Source organism: Anoplophora glabripennis, unplaced genomic scaffold (assembly GCF_000390285.2).
Source record: "Anoplophora glabripennis isolate ALB-LARVAE unplaced genomic scaffold, Agla_2.0 scaffold1034, whole genome shotgun sequence".
Lineage (NCBI taxonomy): Eukaryota > Metazoa > Arthropoda > Insecta > Coleoptera > Cerambycidae > Anoplophora > Anoplophora glabripennis.
Window position 1 is genome coordinate 70,861 of NW_019417115.1, and position 20,571 is coordinate 91,431.

Genomic DNA, 20,571 nt, shown 5'->3' on the forward strand with positions numbered 1-20,571 from the left:
TTTTAAGGTAAACATTTCGACTGGCACAGAACGTTGCGAGGCCACGTCCTTGAAATTGTAGAGTGCACTCTACACAACAGGACCGGTTCGAAATCTTTCTTTTGTTTAATGTGACTTTTTTTTCATCTTGAAGATATCACTTAATGAAAATTGATTATTAACACATCGCCTATTATCTCTTTGAAGGGATGCACTTATTTTAGAAACAGCCTATCTAGCGAACAAACTAACAATGCTTTATATTTCCCAACTTATACTGTAATTTCTCTAAATCTTAATAAAATTTCTGTTTATATTTGATTCACTCACATAAAAGTACGTGCACCAATGATGTGCGACTCATTACATTAATTATATAGGTATCATGTAAAAGCTGTTTATTATGTTATAAAATGAATTGTTTGCATGCATTCTTTTATTATTTGGTTTCTATTGTATTACGAAAATAGTTATCTATCATTGTGAAATTATTTATTGTCTTTGCTGTTCTCATTTGACTACTATATACAGGGTGTGACGTGCATAATCTATCAAAATTAAACTACCGCTTCCTGCTGATATTTGTAATAGAAAAGTCCTAAACGAAAAAGTTCTATCTTCGCTTTTTTTTGTAAATTAAAGTTCATTTATTCAACGAAAATGAAGGCCGACTCTGTGTTATTTATTAAAAACTTTGGAAATGTTTTTATGCGACTCGAGATGCAATGCAATTTAAGTCGGTATAATCTAATACTAGTAATACTAAAAGAAGATTAGGTTATATTGTCAAAAAATTTGTGCAGTCAACTGATTTTATATTTGTGTTGAATTCATTATTCATTTAATTATTAAATATTAAGCATTGTTCATCGACCCATCAGTGTTAAAAAGTGAAAGACTCCAGACAAAAGTTTTTATTTTGTAATTCCACGATAGCGACAGTGTAATTTTTATAAAGAAGTAAAAAATAAGAATAGTGTGCCGATTACATTAAAAACGAGATTCTTATTTATTACTTTGCTTAATTTTTTAGTTTGTGCACAAACTAGTTTTACAATGAACCGAGAAAACAATGCATTTACTATTTCCGAACGTGTCGATATGGTGTTAGTGTATGGTGCAGCCGGAGAAAATGCGCTCGCACCGACTAGGTTGTACCGGGAACGATGGCCACAACGTCACTCCCCATGTGCAAGTACAATCCTTCAGTGCGTTCGGCGGCTGCGAGATAGGGGAAGTGTTATTCATCGAGGAGAAGGACGTGGTCAGCAAGTTAACCTTAATGTTGAAGATGCAGTGTTGGAAAATCCTGACGAAGACCCCACAATTAGTACTCGACGATTCGCACAGCAAGTAGGAACCTCATCTCGTACCGTACATCCCATCTTAAGGCGCCAGCTGTTGCATTTGCAACCAGTTCAACAGATTTTACTCCCGGATTGTGATCAACGAATGCGTTTTTGTAGATGGTTTTTACGGAAATGTGCCAATCAAGTGACTTTCCTGCTTATATTTGTGTAACAGATGAGGCGACATTTACCCGTGAAGTGAATTTCCATAATATGCACATATGGGCCGATGAAAATTTTTACGCGATTAGGGAAACTCATTTTCAACATCGGTTCTCGGCAAATGTTTGGGCTGGCATAATAGGCGTTGTACTTGTGTGTCCCTATTTCTTTGAAGAGCGACTAAATGGACCAACATATGTTGACTTTTTGGAGAACCGGTTGCCTGAATTACTGGACGATGTGGCATTACAAGTTCGGGCACGCATGTTTTATCTTCAAGATGGGACTCCTCCACACAGTACTCGAGAAGTAACGACACTTTTGTATGAAATGTTCCCTCAGCGATGGATTGGGCGCTTTGGTTTTATGCAGTGGCCACCTCGGTCACCCGATCTAACACCAATGGACTTTTATCTTTGGAGTCACTTGAAGTCATTGGTTTACATTACTCCAATTGCTACGATGCAAGAATTGCGAAACCGTATACTTGAAGCTGCTGACACAATTAGGGGAATACCTGGAATTTGAGAAAATATTCACCAAAATTGGGTGCGTCGCCGTCGGTGCCATGCCTGTATCTGCGCTAATGGGGATCAATTTCAACATTTTCTCTAGAAATGGTAAGTTTTATTTAATTTTGTTCCATATTTTAATGGAGTTTGTTTAATGCACTACAGATGCTGACGGATGTGGTTTTGTTTGCGAACTCTTGCAGCTTGCAGTAACAACAATGCATTTAAAATATAATTACTATCAATTATTATAATAAGAAAATATCAGTTTTTTTTAAATATCTATTTTTCTTAGTTTGTACTTTTGCACTGAAAATAACCCAAAAATTGAGAAGTATTTTTCTATCTTTCAACGACAATTTGTTTACGTGGCTGGTCTACAGCACGTAACTCATCGTACAGCACACGGACAGGACCGTTCCAGAGAAAATATTTTGATCCATAATTGAACTTAAATTTACAAAAAAAAACGCAAAAATAGAACTTTTTCGTATAAGACTTTTCTATTACAAATACAGTTAGGAAGCTGTAGTTTAATTTTTATAGATTACACAGCCACATAAAAAAAAGTTGGGTATACTTTTTATGCGACATATATTTTTCGTAGTAATTTGGCCTCCTGAAAACGAATCTGGGGTCAGAATTGGCCCATCACGTCACAATTTTTTCCTAACCTCAAAAAACTTGTGAAAAATAGTGAAAATTGATGAAAATTTACTGGGAAAATTTGGAAAAAAATTTATTTCCACATCAAATAGTACATTTTTATGTAAAAGACTCTGCTGAATTCAAATCCACTGTCAGAATTGAGCTAGAACGTGTGGTTTTTTTTCTAACCTCAAAAAACCGAGCAGGAATCGCTATTTTCAAATTCTGAGCGGATTTTGACCAGATTTTGTATAAAGGGGTTTTTTGGGTCGCTGATTACGAATATGAATTCACATTGTAAAAATTCAAGATGGCTAATCCAATATGGCGGGTGTACTTTTTTGAAATCCACCGATTTCAGTAAAATTTGGCATCATAAGGATTGCTGGTTGATCTCACCTTCATTAATCACACATCTGGAGCCAGATTTTCATAAATCAAGGTAAAAGATTCCACTCCGTCTAAAAATGTGACTTCGCTTAAAAAAATGACTTAAGGACTCTACACATGTAATGATGTGTAGTGTGATGTGCTTGTTTCCATGGGACAAGACAAAAAAGTTTCTACTTTATTCTTTCATTTATTTAGTCGTGCATGGGCTTATGGTTTTCCAATCAGATTTTTTTAACTACTATGCAGTTTTCCTATGGCATTTAGATGCTTTTATTTCTTAATAATTTTAAAGTTCAAGGAAAAGGACACATTACTGCCACACAGCACATCACTGCATCTGCTTATGCCTTCAATCTAAAAATGTGACTTTGCCGAAAAAATGCCGCCTACTCGGCCTAAAATTATGACTCTGCCTACATCTTTTACCTTGATTTATGAAAATCTGGCTCCAGATGTGTGATTAATGAAGGTGAGATCAACCAGCAATCCTTATGATGCCAAATTTTACTGAAATCGGTGGATTTCAAAAAAGTACACCCGCCATATTGGATCAGCCATCTTGAATTTTTACAATGTGAATTCATATTCGTAATCAGCGACCCAAAAAACCCCTTTATACAAAATCTGGTCAAAATCCGCTCAGAATTTGAAAATAGCGATTCCTGCTCGGTTTTTTGAGGTTAGAAAAAAAACCACACGTTCTAGCTCAATTCTGACAGTGGATTTGAATTCAGCAGAGTCTTTTACATAAAAATGTACTATTTGATGTGGAAATAAATTTTTTTCCAAATTTTCCCAGTAAATTTTCATCAATTTTCACTATTTTTCACAAGTTTTTTGAGGTTAGGATAAAATTGTGACGTGATGGGCCAATTCTGACCCCAGATTCGTGTTCAGGAGGCCAAATTACTACGAAAAATATATGTCGCATAAAAAGTATACCCAACTTTTTTTTTTCTGTGGCTTTGTTATTCACGCCACACCCTGTATATTCTTTAACACAGGTAAATGATATTCTTGATAAACTTATTTAGTTTATAAGGTTTTTTACCATTAATAGTTGATTTACAATTTTGTTGTTTTTTGCAAAAAGATCAGTGTTTCAGCTATCATCATCGATGGTTTTTATACATTTCTTCCGTTTCATAATTTGTTCCTAAATATCAAACGGATGCTGCCTAATAATTAGTTCTGGTTTTAAGCATTCACTTTTTTATTGTGATCTGTAGCATAAAATTGCAATTTATTTAATATGCTGAGTAATTATTTCATTAAGTTTTTGATTTCTGATAGAATCATCACAAAATACATTATGTAAAATGAGGTTTACAAATAATATATATTTTTTAAATATTTTGAAGTAAATTAGTAAAAATACGAATATGTATTTCATTTGCAATGTTTTTAAAAATACATCAGAATTGAACCAAACTAAATATTACATAAATATATGAACATCTTATATTCTTTTAAATAAACCATCATGTATTTTAACGTATGAAAACGTTTTTTTTATTATACATTTTTAATATTAACTTTTGTTTTTTTTTACTTTGAAAGCTAAATTAAGTATAATTTTTTTTTAAATATTCATCTTTATAATATGCCTTTTGACAGTAACATCTAAGCATAAATCAATTTCAAAGACAAGCTTTTAACGATACTGTAAGAAATAACTACTCTGCAGGCTAATGTCCCGTTCTCATTAAACTATTATATACAGTGTGGAACAGTGAAATAGAATAAATTCAATATCAATTATTACTGTGCATATTTATACAAAATCCCGAGACATGTTAATTTTGAATTCTGAAAAGACTATTGCAACGTAAAAATTTCGTCCCTATATTTTATTGAAAACACCGTTGCTAATTGCAATTCCTGAACTTGATTTATTTAACAGAAATGCATAAAATAATAATTATACAGATGGTTGGTTATGAAGATAGAAAGCGATCACAGGCCGGCTCGCCTATTTCAATAAATATTTCCTGATTTGTCGCCCAAGGTGCAATTAGCAAAATTGAAAAGCAGTTTCGCAAAAATGGACATGCACGGCATATAAAAAAGAAGCTTCTAATGCAATGAGTAACGGTACAAAATTAGATGTACCGCTTGAATTTGAAGAAAACCCACATAGTTCAAGTCGACAAGCAGCTTCAGCATTTAATGTTTTTTATTCCTCGAACCATCTCAGGAGTTTAATGAGGACGATTTCGATAGAAGAACGTATTTTTGTGAACAAATGATGTAAAGGTTTGATAACAACATTATCAAACTAGAAAATATTTTGTTTTCTGATGGGTCCACTTTCACTCTTCACGACCATGTTAATAGTCAAAACTGTCGCTACTGGGCTAATGAAAATCCTCAAAAGGTTACTGTTTGGGCGGGAATAATTGGAGATCATGTCACTGGTACCGTTTTTATGGTTTATGGTATGGTTTTGATGGTAATTTGATGGAGATAATTATTTACTTCTGTTCCAAATAATGTTGTACCAACTTTGGCAAATTTATATCCTGCTCAAACAAACTCACAAGTTCTAATCGATGTGATATGGTTCCAGCAGAATGGAGCACCACCACATTACCAAATTAAAGTCCCGGTAATAGGTACCTGGAGTTAACATTCCAAATCGGTGGATAGGGAGGTGAAGAACGTTAGAATGGCTAGTACCTACGTTCTCCTAATCTTACAGCCTTAGATTTTTTTCTATGGGCATATGCGAAAAGTATACAAAATTAAGCCAATATAGCTGACTTGAGAAGAAAAATAACGGTTGCCGTTAGGTTGGTCACGCATCATTGTCAGATGATAGAAGACGTTAGATTAGGATGTTGCCAAGACGTTCAATGAACTTATCCCCTATATCGAAATTAAGTTTTTTTAGTTTGCTGTAGCAAATTTTGTTAAGCAATTAAGTTTTTACAATAAATATGAAAACTATGACATTTTTTAATGAGAATGAAAATACCTTTCGAATGAGATACCTATCACAAGCCTGTATTACCTATTTAAAAATTTTGGGGTTGCAATTGCCACTCAAACGGGGTTGAATTCAGGGATTATTATTATAATAAATTATTATTATTGTATTGTCGGCATGATTCAAAGACTAGAGGATATAATAATTCCTGTGAACTAAAATCGATTCACTTAGCGCATGACATCATGTGATGAATGATTTAAGTAGATCATTAGCTTTACGTTCCTAATAAATGAAAAGTAGTTTTATTGTCAAAATAATAAGATACCCTTCAGTATTATAAACATTATTTGGTAATTCAGAATTTTACTTGGATTCTGACATATTATTCAGTAAAAATGTAATAGTTACCGACTGATTTATTAATCATTCGCTGATTCTTACTTTTTTTAGTTTAGTGACTTCTGAAGTCTTTACGAATAGAGTAGGTACGACGTTTTAATATTCTATTTATGTTCGCAAGCTTTAACACAGATTTTTAAAATGTTTTCATTAATTGGAAAGTAGAAAATATGATATCCTCATTAAAGGATTTGGTTGATTGTTGTACAACCAAAAACAGAACAATGCTTTTCAATAAGTTAATAATAATGTCAATAATCTCAACAGGAATTAAAAGTTTTATATAGATCAATTGTGTCACATTGTAAATATGGAACTACACTACATTAGAACACAAATAGTCCGGTCAAATTAGTATTAAAAATAGTGGTCAAATAACGAAATTTCCGACAGAGCTAAATTTTGGTGGAGATTGGGTACACCATTAGAAATAAAGTGTCAAAAGTCCCCATCAATCCCATGTGTGCTAAAAAAGTTATTCGGGGTCAAAGGTCAAAATTTGAGGTTTTTTGGATTTTTTTCAAAAACGGTAAGTTTTATCAAAAAAGTAGCCCAGACAAAAATTATATATCTTAAAATTATCCTAAAAATAGTCCTTATACTTTTTTTTTTATAAGAATCACCATTCCTGATACATGATATGCACATATATGCCACGTATATACATAGTCAGGCACTTAATACAAATAAAAATGCCTATTTGTGTCTCTTATACGTATAAACTATACTATTCTGAGAATATACATTCATAAGAAACTCAGTCCCTTAGTCAATCCCCTCTACCCGCATGGCCTTGAATAACATCTGGCTACTCTATTGTAAACATTTTTGTAAAAAATACATGAAACAAGAAACAATTACAACTATCTTGTCTTCCTCCAACATCGGCCTCTGCTAATCAACACTTGTATCGAGTATACTATCAAGTTCAGACATGGCTAGGCAATCAACTGAACCCAGAAGACTGGGGTTGGAAATTAACAGATAATACTTTGGAACCGATTCAAAGTTTACTCCCACCTGCTCCAGAAAAACTCCACAACACTATTTTTTGCAATTGCATAAAAGGTTATAGTGCTAAATGTGTACTAAATGCCAAAGCCAGTCTTGCTCAAATGTCCAACTGAATACAACAGACGAAGATTCATGTGATTTCGATGAAGAGACAGCTGATTCATCTTCATTTGAAGAATTTATGAACATCCAGCAAGAAGAGGAAGGAGAAGAAGAAGAAATCGAAGAAGACGTGACTGTTGAAGTCGACTTTGAAGAGTATGAATCAGATCAAAATATCAAAAGAAATCAAAACTACAGTTAAAGTCAAAAACCAATATCAATATCAATAATCATCATGCAGTTAAAAGAGTATTATCCCTGAAAATTCCGTCATAACAGTTCGTGGAGTAGGCCTACCGGGGAAATCACGTTAAAAAAAACGCGCCAAAATACACTACCTCACAGGTGGTGTGGAAATGTGTGCATATCATGTAGAACGTGACTTCTTCAAGTATTAGAATCGCGATATCTCAGGAATGGTGATTCTTATAAAAAAAAGTATAAGGACCATTTTTGTAGATAATTTTAAGATCTATATTTTTGTCAGGGCTACTTTCTTGATAAAACTTTACGTTTTCAAAAAAAAATCCAATAAACCGCAAATTTTGACCTTTGACCCCGAATAACTTTTTTAGCACACATGGGATAGATGGGGATTTTTGACACTTTATTTCTAGTGGTGTAGCCCAGGTCTTATTCACATCATGAGTTAAGGATATGTTTTTCGATAATATATTGTTAATTACGAAGTTTTTCGAATAACAATAGCTATACTTAACAGCAAAAAATATTTTTATTTGAAATTGTATATTGATACTACAAAAATTCATGTATTTGTAAAAGAAAATTGAATTATAAAGTTCTTTAAAATTGATAAATACAGAGAAGGTTAATCTGTAAAAAAACCTTGCATAATATTTCACTTGGTTGCACTAGTTCACTAGTAGTTCACTTTTATAACAAATGTGTGAATTTTATTTTTAAACCTACTGTGTAGGTACATACATCTTCAGCAAACTGTGTGACAAAATTATTTGCAAGTGAATTTAGTTAAAGTACGATTGTGTTTTTCATATTATAAAAATTAATTTATCAATTTCACGCACTATATCAGTAGTGTCGTTTCATCGACGACAGTGGCCGAATTGCAACATTGCGTGGTGGCACGGCTTTTTTTACTACCTGTGGGGTGTCACAAACTGTGAGAATTGTTAATCAAATTAGTGCATTATATAAGGTTTTAAATAATTTTACAACTCTTATTCAAAAAACCACAGACGGACGGTAATCTGCTTTATTTAAATAAATTATTCTTTTGCAAGAAAGTCACTCGCACATTTTAAGCGTGACATAAATACACTTAAATCCAAGAAAATTAAGTAGCTGTCGATGGGTATTTATTTAAGCAAAGTCTATGTCCAAATAGTTTTTTTAATGCAAAAGTTTGCATAATTTCCTCTATTTAACGTTATTAAAATGTAAAAACTGTAATAAAAATAATTTATTTTAACAAATTAAATTATTTACAGGTAAGCACTTTTTTTTGGATAAAGTAATTAATTCTAATCGAATAGTTTTCAGTGTATGTAATCTTGTTTTATTAGTTTTTTTATATATTTTTATTATTTACACTTGTATTTTATAAATAACTTATACCATCGATTTAAGTTTTTAAATAGATTTTTTGTAGCATGTAATCTAGATAAATTAATTTTACCCTCAGACGATGCAACCTATCGATATAAGACAATTATGTTTTATGGCAAAATTACTCAAAATGTTAGATTTTTTAATTAATAATGGGGAAAGGCTGATAAATACTGGAATTGGAATAATATTTAACACCAGCCCCTTACTTAGCGCAAAAACTCATTACTGATTTGTCTTTATTGATATTATCCCCTGATTAAACGTCGTGCCATGTGTTTTTCTGTCGTTAATAAAACACTATTTCCTATTTAAACTTCACTGGTTTCCGTTTTTATCTTTCTTTAGGAAGTGATGAAATTTTTTGTAAAACTCGAAGGCATCTGTATTTTATATATTGATGTTAACACTTTTGAAGTTGAGGATAGTTATAGGAAACAATAGAAAAGAAATATTTGATGAGTAATTATCAGAGATTTAACTTGTAATAGCTTTAATTTTATTTTATAAGGTAGCTAGCTCAACGGATTCGAATAAATTTTATGTCAGAAATGCTCAAAATAATAAGCAAGTGAAGTTGAGGATAGGAAACAAGAGAAATATTTGATGAGTAATTATCAGAGATTTAACTTGTAAAAGCTTTAATTTTATTTTATAAGGTAGCTCAACGGATTCGAATAAATTTTATGTCAGAAATGCTCTAAATAATAAGCAATTCGGTTGACACATAAAAATTCGAAAAATAAATACATATTTCAAAATGTTCAAAACGTGTGTAAAAGTGTGCAAGCGTGGGAAGAGGGGGGGGTCCTATGCCTGTGTTTGAAAATGGTGAACACGCCCATCGTGCGCAGAATAAAAAAAGGCTGCTTAGAGGCAACTTCGCTGTAAACTGTCTTATACCCTGGAGAAAACTTGTATAGTGAAGAGATATTGTTTCTAACTTGCTTAGATTTTCCAAAACCCTCGTCAAAAGACTGCTATAAATTCAAGTTTTTCACAATAATTTTACTAATGATGAATATGTTGACATGCTGCAAGTGTTTTTTGAATGTCGGAAATACTGTGCGGCAGCAAGAAGAATGTACCACCAGAGGCATCCAAATCGCCCTTTCCCAGCGGTAGGAAGAAGACTTCGAGAAATTGGGAGAATGTAACCTCGTTGCGAGGGAAATATCATTAGCATGACAGCCACCTACTTAAATATTTCTTAGTTACAAGTGCGTATTGTAATGCGAATGATAATGAATTTAATTTTTTTGTTAAAAATGGTTAGTTTTAAAGCACAAAAATTAGATGTAAAAGTTTTAAAATAAACCAGGCTATCTGATACGTATATTTGAATATTGGATTTTTGTCATTGTCAAACAAAAAGTAGCTTATTTCAACCCCATCCAAGGCGTAGAAATTTTTGAAAAATTGTTGCACTTGCATTGGTAGAAAATTTGTGTAAAATTTAACTATTCAATTTTTTTGGTGTTCAGATTAAAGCCGCTATCTTTTTGAGACTGAGAGGCTGTATCTCATAAGAGATGAACATTTTACCAAGGTCATTTTTATGCAAAACGTGTTCTTTTTAGCTGTATTCGGATTCACCGGTACAATTTGTGCTACTTCTTTTGAAAACACTCTGTGTATTATACACACACACACACACACACACACACACACACATATATATATATACAGAGTGATTCACAACTTATCTTATAGTTTCCGAGAAAAAAATTTATTGAAGTTGTAGTATTTTCAACCATTAGGTGCATAGCTGGACAACTGCAGTCTCAAATGTCATTCGCAATACCCGTGGAGAGCCAAGTGGCCTCAACCACTCCGAATAATGAAATCCGATTTTACAATCGTTGTTGCGATAGTGTTTACACAAGTTTTTTAATAGTTAGTGTCAAAAATGGCTTGCGTTATATGTTACTACCTAGTACCATTTTTTCTAATGAGTATAATAAAGTACTTTCAAACATGGCAGTCGAGAAATGTTATTTAAAGGACTGCATTTTTTAATTATGTTGTACGACACTGGAATGAACCAATTAACCAGTCTAATTGTATTTTTAAATTATTTATAAAATTTAACTTTTTATTCAAATTAAAGCACTATAATAACCTAATAAAGATAATATTTTTTAAGGTTGTAGCACTATACTATATTATAAAATATAATTATATGTTCATTTAAATATGTTGATCTTTTGCCAAATATGATAATTTATGAAGAGAACTCGTTTTAAATATTTATGGTGTCGTTATATTCTAGGTTAACTATAAATATTAATTAGTAGGTACTTACGACGAGTATCCGTCTTTTTTATTTGTACGCTAATGAGAATTGGATCTCAGGAGAAAATATCTTGACCATAAAATATTTTAAAAAAACTGTTGGTACTTTTAAAAGTCAGAAATTTTAAACAGTACTTACAATTAGCTTCATTAGTAATAGTAATTTAATAGCAATTTAGAAGTAAATGAATGAATGTTATTGACATAAAATATCTTTTCATATCTTAACCAGGTATTAAAGAAAAAATTTATAATAAATGAAACACTTAAGCAGTTAATTATATTGATTCATTATAATTGAACTGATATATTTTTTTAAATTATATTGATATCTACTGAAAACTAATGTCACCGAAAACCCCATCACCACTGGATATTTTTAATATTACAGCTCTGCTTTTTATTCTGAAAAGATGGACAATTTTTGAGTTAGTACTTTTTTTTTGACCGTTATCAATCACTACAATGATTTTAAAATAACTCTTAAGACTACTGGGTTAACAAAAGAATTTATAAATTTTTTGCTAGAAATGGGAATTTAACAAAAAATTGGCAGCATTTTTTGGGCTTATCACTGGTTCAAGTTCTGTCTATGTCAAGCGTCTTCAGAAATATTCCTGGAAATTTTTTAGAAAATGTGAAATTTTTTCTCATACTTTCTCTCTGTATTTCGAAAACGTACCATTTCGGGACATCCCTTCGTATAGGATTTGTTTTTATTTTGGAGATTCGATTTAAAATTTTGAGTTTGGTCAAATAATACCAAAACACCATAATATGTACCTACTAAATACATATAATTAGGTAATTTTTAAAAATATGGCGAAGTTTCCGGTATCAGAGTTGTTTTTCCCGAAAAGAACCTTACTGGTTTACAGTTACTGAAATTATATAGCGCTGATTTTTTTTTACTGAAAAGTACAATCAATCAGCATAATTACACAAGAATTATTTCTTTCGGTCAGAATTAAAAATAAGTTACTGTTGTCACCGTCTGTTGAAGTCTCCAAGAAATAAAAGGAATTTTCTTTTCGTTTGCTTTAATTAAGAAATACCGTTAGTGATCTGTCGTTAATTATTATCTGCATTTGAATATGCAAAAAGAGTAAACTCACCGACTGTTGTCCAATAAACTGCGCAACCGCAGCATCAATACACACAACCAGGAGAACATAACTTGTTAAGGAACTTTTAGAGTTCTTCATCTTAACACCGAGCCCGAGCACGTTTACCGACATCATCAAGAAGCTCGCGAGATAACTAATCTTCTCAACAATACTGCAGGTGTCTTTTACGCGTCTCCCTCTCAGAGACTGTCTTGGTCCTGGAGATGAGCTCTCTCCTCGCTTCTATTTCTTCGGCTCTGGAGGATGGGTAGGGGACCCTTCTCTCATATGCAGTTACGTTACTTTCATTTTTTCTACAAGTAGATGCACGTAAAATATTTTAAATTCTGTTAGGTACATCTGACAGACTGTTTTTATATCAATTTTCCTGTAAATACAGGGCGAAACACTGTAAGTTTTAGACACCGCGTGAATTTAAATATTTATGGTGTGCATCAATTTATACATAGTACACACAAGCCAATAAAATAATAATTAAAAATCGAATCAAGCCCAAATATATATTTTTTTCATAAATTCTAAAGTCACATATTTCTAAACGATTTTTTAATTTAAAACGACTTAGATTAGATAGATAGATAAACTTTGGTAGCTTTGGTATAAACAAAACAAATTCTTATTTGCTAAAAGCAAATAGCAAAATCTTATAACTACTGTAGGCTAGGCTGTACTGTAACTGTAAACAACCAAACTTGTATAGTCTTAACAAAATGTAATGTAAAATTGGTTACGTTATACGTAGCAGGCTTAATAATAATAATATAACAAAAAGTATATTCTAAGTTGCATAAGGCAAACCAATTATTTTTCAGTTTGAAAGAATGATCTCAAAAAACAAATTGTATTAATAGTTTTATCACCTAACCTGGTTCGCAACTTACTGCAGATATACCCCGCCGCCGAAAAAGCCCACTAAGCTTCAACACTAGTTGGTTTTATGGACATCATGTAGTCTTGAATAAGAGTTAAATAGTGACCTTTATTGCCTTCCGCTTCATACCGACTCATCTCTTTTTTTAACGTCTTTTCTAAGTCATTGTTGTGTCCCGGATTTATCTTTTTACAAAATTCTTCTTTTTCTTCTAAAATTTGCTTTTCTAATTCTTCTCTTAGAGTCAATATCGGTTGTGATTGAAGCGAGTCGTTTTCAGAATTCAGTCCATCATTTTCAACTTCAAGTACTACCTCAATCTCATCTTCTGGGACTTCGTTTATAACTCTGTTCAATATGTTTTTCATTTTCTGTCTGATTTTTTCCTGAACATTTTTCTTTGTCATGGGAAACGTTTCGTCGGCTTGTCTCATGTTTTGATCGAATTATTTCGGATTGTTTAGATAAACTAATAATCCTGTCATCACAGTAGAACGACGTTCTTTTACTCTCACACGCAGGGCTTCAGATAATTGTACGCTTAGGTATGAAGTTTGTTTGTTTAATTTTTCGAAAATGAGTTTCAAAGTAGTCTCGGCAGTAAGAAGGCTAGCTTCCCTTCTACACAGACCCTCTACTGCTAATTTGAATGGTTCCAAACATTTTACAAGGTTTTTAATCGACAACCACTCTGTCGGAAAACTTGATCTCAGATTTCGCGTCGATCAACGCCTTATCCACGCAGTTTTTGAGTTTGTAGAAGCGCTCCAATATATTAAGTAGGCTGTTCCATCTTGTGCGACAGTCTAAAAGAAGGGCCAGCTCCTTTCCTGTCTCTTCGATAACATATTTTTGTAGGTAAGTATCGTATTTTGTGGGCGACTTCCTAAACAATCTGACCACCTTCCGAACTTTTTCTAGAAGTTCTCTGAATCCAGGCATTTCTTCAGCGCGTGGAAGATCATTTCTATCTACTGTTACTATTAAGTCTGTATTTACGTCCGTCTCAATCGCATAGTCTTGATCTTCGTCATCGGACTCGACAAGATCTGCGTGTTTCATTTCAATCTCCTGATTTTGATCTCTTGATTTTTTGTATATTACATCAACAACGGCTAACTGAATGCCATGTGCAAAACATAATTGTTGGAAGCAAGGCACTAGCTTACCAATTTTAACCATAACGCTGGCACCGTCAGTTGTCATCGCAATAACATCAGTTTCTAAATCAATACCAAAGCTTTTTAAGCGGTCCTTCACCAAACCGATCGCGTGCTCTGCAGTACATGACCCATGAATTCTTACTAATCCCAGATTGTAGTGTTTTTCTTTGTTATGTAAGTTTAGGTTTAAGTATCGGTGGTTACGCTGTGAGGTCCACTCGTCAAAAGAAATGGTAAATGTTTGCCCCGAATTCTTCAGATGATCAAATTCTATCACCATGTCAGCGTTGACGGTGTTTTCAAAAGGTCGTGACTATAGATCTGATTGTATTAGGTGATTTGGGGAGTTGAAATCCGGAATTTGCAAATAAAAACCTCATATCTGGGTCGGCACAAAAACTGTTAAGAGAGTAACCACCTATGGAAACCATTCTTGAAACCATCGTCTCCATAGACCTTTCATTTTTGAAAAAAGAATAAATTTTTTTCTGTTTTTTTGTAGGTATTTCATCTACTGAATTCTTATTTTCACCTGGTTTTTGTGTAGATGCCGTGGGAATTAAATTCATTGCAGTACGTTTCAATTGGCATTCTCCAGAAACTAATGCTGTGCTTCGATGCTATATGTGTTTTAACACCTTTTTAATATCCATTAGTTACTTTGGATACATTATTGCACATTGAACATTTTGCGCCTTTTCCATCGTTCACTTTGGTGAAGTAATTCCATATTGAATGTGAATTAGGTGGATTTACATTTTCATGTTTTTCGCTGATATTAGCATGACTTGGATAGGTCGTGATGGCTTCGAAAGTGACATGATTGATGTAAAAAAAACGATACGACCTGCAAGTTAAGAACAAACGGGTAAATTTTTTATCAATCAATGTTAGCCTAATTTTATGTTAATTAATGTTAGCCTAAAAATACAACATTTGTTTACTTACGGCGGCGATGAATCGCGTAACAACACAACACATATTTTGTCAACCAAATGTCGACTAAGTAAACAAAAGAAATTACGTATACAGCGAGCAGGGGCGGGGGGCACGCGGGAGGAATGGCGAGCGGCACTTGGCGCGTCAGAACGGTAACGTCGGCGTCGCAGCTCACAGCGGTTGCCATTCCAATTTTCTACGAGTTGGCGCTCCCGCCTCCCTCCCGCGGCGCGGTTTTCATACCTACCGGGTCCTGTGACCAGGCCCGGTAAGAATGGCGGGGCCCGGTGGGTGTCTAAAAGGGCACCGGGCCCGGCCGTGTTTGTAATCTCTAGTGTAAAGAACTACAAAATCAGCATTAAAAATAGTTAATGATATTGCAGTAGTTCAGAATCATCGAGTAATATCTAGACCGACGAACCTAAAATCCAGAATCGTCGAGCATATGGCGTAGGTTTTAGTGCGTAGTCTCTCCGAATTCATCAAGAACTGTCACTATGAGTCCTCAATTTTTTTCTCCAATTTTTTCAACGTGTACTGTATTGTAGTATAAGGTTTTCGTGATCAAGGTAGCGGTTCTTCTTGTTTAGGCCAATAAATAGAGGTTTTGTTTGTGACAAAAATACTAGTAGCAAACGGACTATGCCATCATATAAAGAATACTCTGTAGAGACAGGGTGTCCCAGAATAACGTGTACAATGGAAGACCACAGATTCGTGGACCCAAAATAGGCAGATTTAGGCTAATTCACCTATATCCGAAATCGCTTCGTTTGGCCGTTAGATGGCCTCAAAGTTCGTGAAAATTTTTCTAATTTTGTAAATAACTCGAATACGTATAAATCGATTTTGATTATTTTTAGGATGTGGACTTTTGCTGTCAATCTACAAATTTTAATGTTATATAGAGTGTTTTTTAAAACTTACAACTTCTACAAAATTGATGTATGATGATCCGTTCATAACTTTTTCCTCTTTCGGGCAATAATGACAATTATTTTTTATCTGATAGGTGATGATACCATTTGGAAGTTTTTGGGACTCTTGTAGAATTTTGATTAAATGAGCGGTTTAGGTACAAAAAATATTTTTTAAACGTCTACATTATCTTGCCACCCATACTACAATACTTAACAAAGTGCTAGTAGGCACTGATTTTGTAGGTTGACTATAATTTAAGTTGGATTTTTAAGTCATTGTACCTGTCAATTCTTAATGAGTACTTACTACGATAAGATATACCACGTGTTATTTCATTTTTCGATATGGATACACACACATGCGATGAATTAGAGTTAATTAATTTTATTGAGATAATTAGTAAAAACAATCAAATACAATAAAAAATACTGGAGATAATAGTAACAAAATTGATGTTATTAAATTTAGTACAACTATAAAAACTATTCAAAATGATCACCATCGCTTCTACAACAAAGTTAATTTTGTGAAGAAAGTACACCCATTGCAATTCCTCAGGGCAATTTTTAAAAACATTTATAGCAATTGGGATATGCCTCCACAACTTTCTTGTGTTAGATATGAAAGCATGACTGTTGTTTTCAGTGCCCAAAGATAACAGTCGCAAGGTATTAAGTCTGGTGAACGTACAGGCCAGTTAACAGAAGCATTATCCCTTCTACCGATCCGTCGACGAGGCACTCTTTGGTTCAGATACTGCCAGACATTTACAGTGAAATGTGGTGGAGTTCCATCATGCATAAACCACATGTTAGCTTTGAGTGATAACGCCACACCTTACAATAACTCCGGTAAAAATAATAAATAAAATTCCCATTCAGTCTATTGGGTAGAATAACAGGGACAATAATAATGCTATCAATGTGTTGTATTTGACTGTTTTTTTTCTAATTATTTGAATAAAATTAGGCGCATTGTAAGTAACTTTAATTCGTCGTATGTGTGTATCCATATCCAAAAATGAAGTAACAGGTGGTATATCTTATCGTCGCCGTCGTAAACAATCATTAAAAATTGTCAGGCACAATGACTTAAAAATCAGACTGAAATTACAGTCAATCTACAAAATCAGTGCCTACACTTTGTTAAGTACTTACTGAAATATGGGTGGCACGATAATATAGACATTTAAAAAATATTTTTTTGTACCCAAACCGCTCATTTAGTTCAAAATTCTACAAGAGGCCTAAAACCTTCCAAATGGTATCACCTATCACATAAAAAATAGTTATCATTATTGCCCGATAGAGGAAAAAGTTATGAACGGATATTATCACCATACATCAATTTTGTAGGAGTTGTAGGTTTCAAAAAACACTCTGTATAACACCAAATTGTGTAGATCGAACGCAAAAGTTCACACTCCAAAAATAATCAAAATCGATTAATACGTATTCGAGTTATTTACAAAACTCTCACCAAATTTGAGATCATCTAGCGGCCAAACGAAGCGATTTCCGATATAGGTGAATTAGCCTAGATCTGCCTATTTTGAGTCAACGAATCTGTGGTCTTCCGTTGTACACGTTATTCTGGGACACCCTGTATTAATATTTCCTACCATTAATAATTTTTATACATATTTTTATGCAAAAAACGCATTTTTTTAAGTTTTTTGCTTTAGCTAAACTAATGAAGCAATCTGAATGTTATAAAGAGACAATATGTAGAGAATCGATATACGAATAAAACGAGAGGTCGATCGATCTGGCTTAAAAATTAAAATCGGACCTTCACAACGCATCCAAAAATTTTGCAACACAGTGCACCAAAAAAATGTTTATAAAAAATTAATTAGTGGTACATTGGAGTCCGTTTGCTACTAGTATTTGTCATAAAATCACTGATTTTTGATTGGCCTAGTCGTCATCAACAGCGGTAACGAAAAGTCCTTATGTACTTTGTACTTTTTCTGATCGTTTACCCAAATTTTTTGACGAGCCGTGACCATTACCATGAATTACTTTAATTGCCCAAATTTCATTGTTGTCATGGTAACGACTTAGAAGTTATAATTGGAATTTGTTTTTCAAACTTCTTTCTTAGAACTCCACAACGAAACCCGATAAGAATTTTTTTTTTATGAAGTACTACATCTATTTTTATCTTCCCTGTATACCCCTTCATTTTTGACATGACCTTTCCGGACACCCTGTATATAATATAAGAAAAGCTAAGCTAAGCTAAGAAAATATATATTATATATTTTCTTAGCTTTTATATTTAGAGATACTATACAAGTATAAATACCATTGTGCTGCAATAACGTGTGCACATAGTTATATTTGCATTAGTAAATTGAGTTCAGAGTTGCGTATCCCTGCAATTCTTTACTCTCTTTTTCTGGTACGGTAGGAGCAATACAACTTTAGCAGGTATTTGTGTCGATTTATTATTTTCACAAACAGTATGTCTTGATGTCTTTAAATTTAGGTAGGTACCTAATTAATATTTTCAGTAAACTATGGTGTACTCAGGTGAGATTTGGCTTTTACACGCAGTGAAGTGATAGATATGTTAAAAGCGTATTTTCTGTGCAGTAAAAGTGTACATGTGGCAAAAATTTTATACGCGGATTGCTAAGAAGGTCAAAGAAATATTTCAAATGAACCAATTAAGTTGATAAATATGTACAATAAAACCGAGAGGGTAGACTATTTGGTGTACACTTTTGCGTACATAGTTGACTATGCGTTGATACAGTGAAGTTAGCGGTTCGCGTAAATATATTTCTATAAAAAAATCATTCATATGAATGTATTTTAAATTTGACTTTTTTATATATAATTTTGCAAATGCAAAAACTATTACATAATAAACTGCGCTGGTGTTTATAAAATATACGTACATATATAAGATTCACCCTATATATTGAGTGTAACATATTTTAAATTTTGAAATTTGTCTATATTTTTCGAAGAAAATTGGTCTCTAGTGCTTTCTTCGAGAAACGTATCGTTCTTGAATAAAATACGAAACTGTGGAATACCTCCACAAATCTTTATATATGCACAGACGAATTGCAAAATTTTATTTTTTGACTTGAGATTAAAATTTACAGATCTTCTTGTTTCTAAATTAATTTATATCGTAAGTATTTCGCACTAAGTTCATCATCTTATTTTGATCCTAGAAGTCTCTGATTACCGTACTGGCCTTCTTTTCTGGGACACCTTGTATATCTAGTCATTGCTAAACAACTATTGGGTAATTACGTTTTAGTACCATAAGGAAATATTATCTAATTTTAGTTTAACTGTACTGCAAATGATATTGAAAACTTTAAATAGTAATTATGTATTTCAATACTATGTAACAAATTCTGGAATTAAATATTTATTTATTTACACCTATTGAACATTATTAGATTTATTAGAATCATTTTGAAAAGTATGATAACTAGTAGCGTTGTTTTGCAAGAAATTTTTTAAACCAGAAGCAAAACACAGGTGAAAGCAGTGGTCGGTATATTCTGTGGAATTGTGGTTGATTTTTCTGTTTATTATACATACTGGTTACCATGGTCATAGTTAGGGGGGAGGGGGGGTCTGTGGCAGGAGTGATTGCGAGCGAGACCTTTTGAGGCCTCCATAGAGCTTGCAGTCTTGGGCTCACCCTAAGCAAAAATTGTAGCTACGCCCATGCGTCCTATCATTATGTTTTTTTCAAAGGATGTGTTAATATGTTATTAATAGATTTAGAACAAGGCAAAGTCTGTGTGGGCTTTCACGGCCATTGGATATTGCATTTTCGCGATGTCGTAGCAATCAATAAAATTTATTTTCAAAGTTGTCATGTAATAATATACTGATAATATACAGCCTGTATAAAAAAATTGTTCAATTGGGTAACAAACGTTACTACAATTATATTTTTTAAATAAGTAGCATATCCATGGGCATAGCCGCGCCCCTTCGCCCCAATTGTTGCTGCTGCATGGTGCAAGTTTCAAAAAGTGTTTAGGTTTTGAAATTTTATATCGGTAGATCGCTGATTGTGTGACCTTTTTTTAGAATCAAACAAAAAAGTGTTTAGGGTTTGAAATTTTAAATTTTTTTTTTTTAGAGCCCTGAGCCCACCCCTAGCAAAAATCCTAGCTACGCCCATGAATATATCAT

At 33.1% G+C, this 20,571-nt stretch overlaps 1 protein-coding gene across 2 annotated transcripts in view; it reads right to left on the minus strand.

The window, feature by feature from the left end:
• Positions 1 to 12,625, minus strand: part of LOC108914546 — a 73,595-nt gene extending 60,970 nt beyond the window's left edge. For both annotated transcript variants that reach the window (XM_018720377.1, XM_018720376.1), the window contains exon 1: positions 12,488 to 12,625. In XM_018720377.1, coding sequence (XP_018575893.1) covers positions 12,488 to 12,613 — 126 coding nt within the window. In that variant the 5' untranslated portion in view covers positions 12,614 to 12,625. The remainder of the gene's footprint in view (positions 1 to 12,487) is intronic.
• Between the last annotated feature and the right edge of the window lie 7,946 nt (positions 12,626 to 20,571).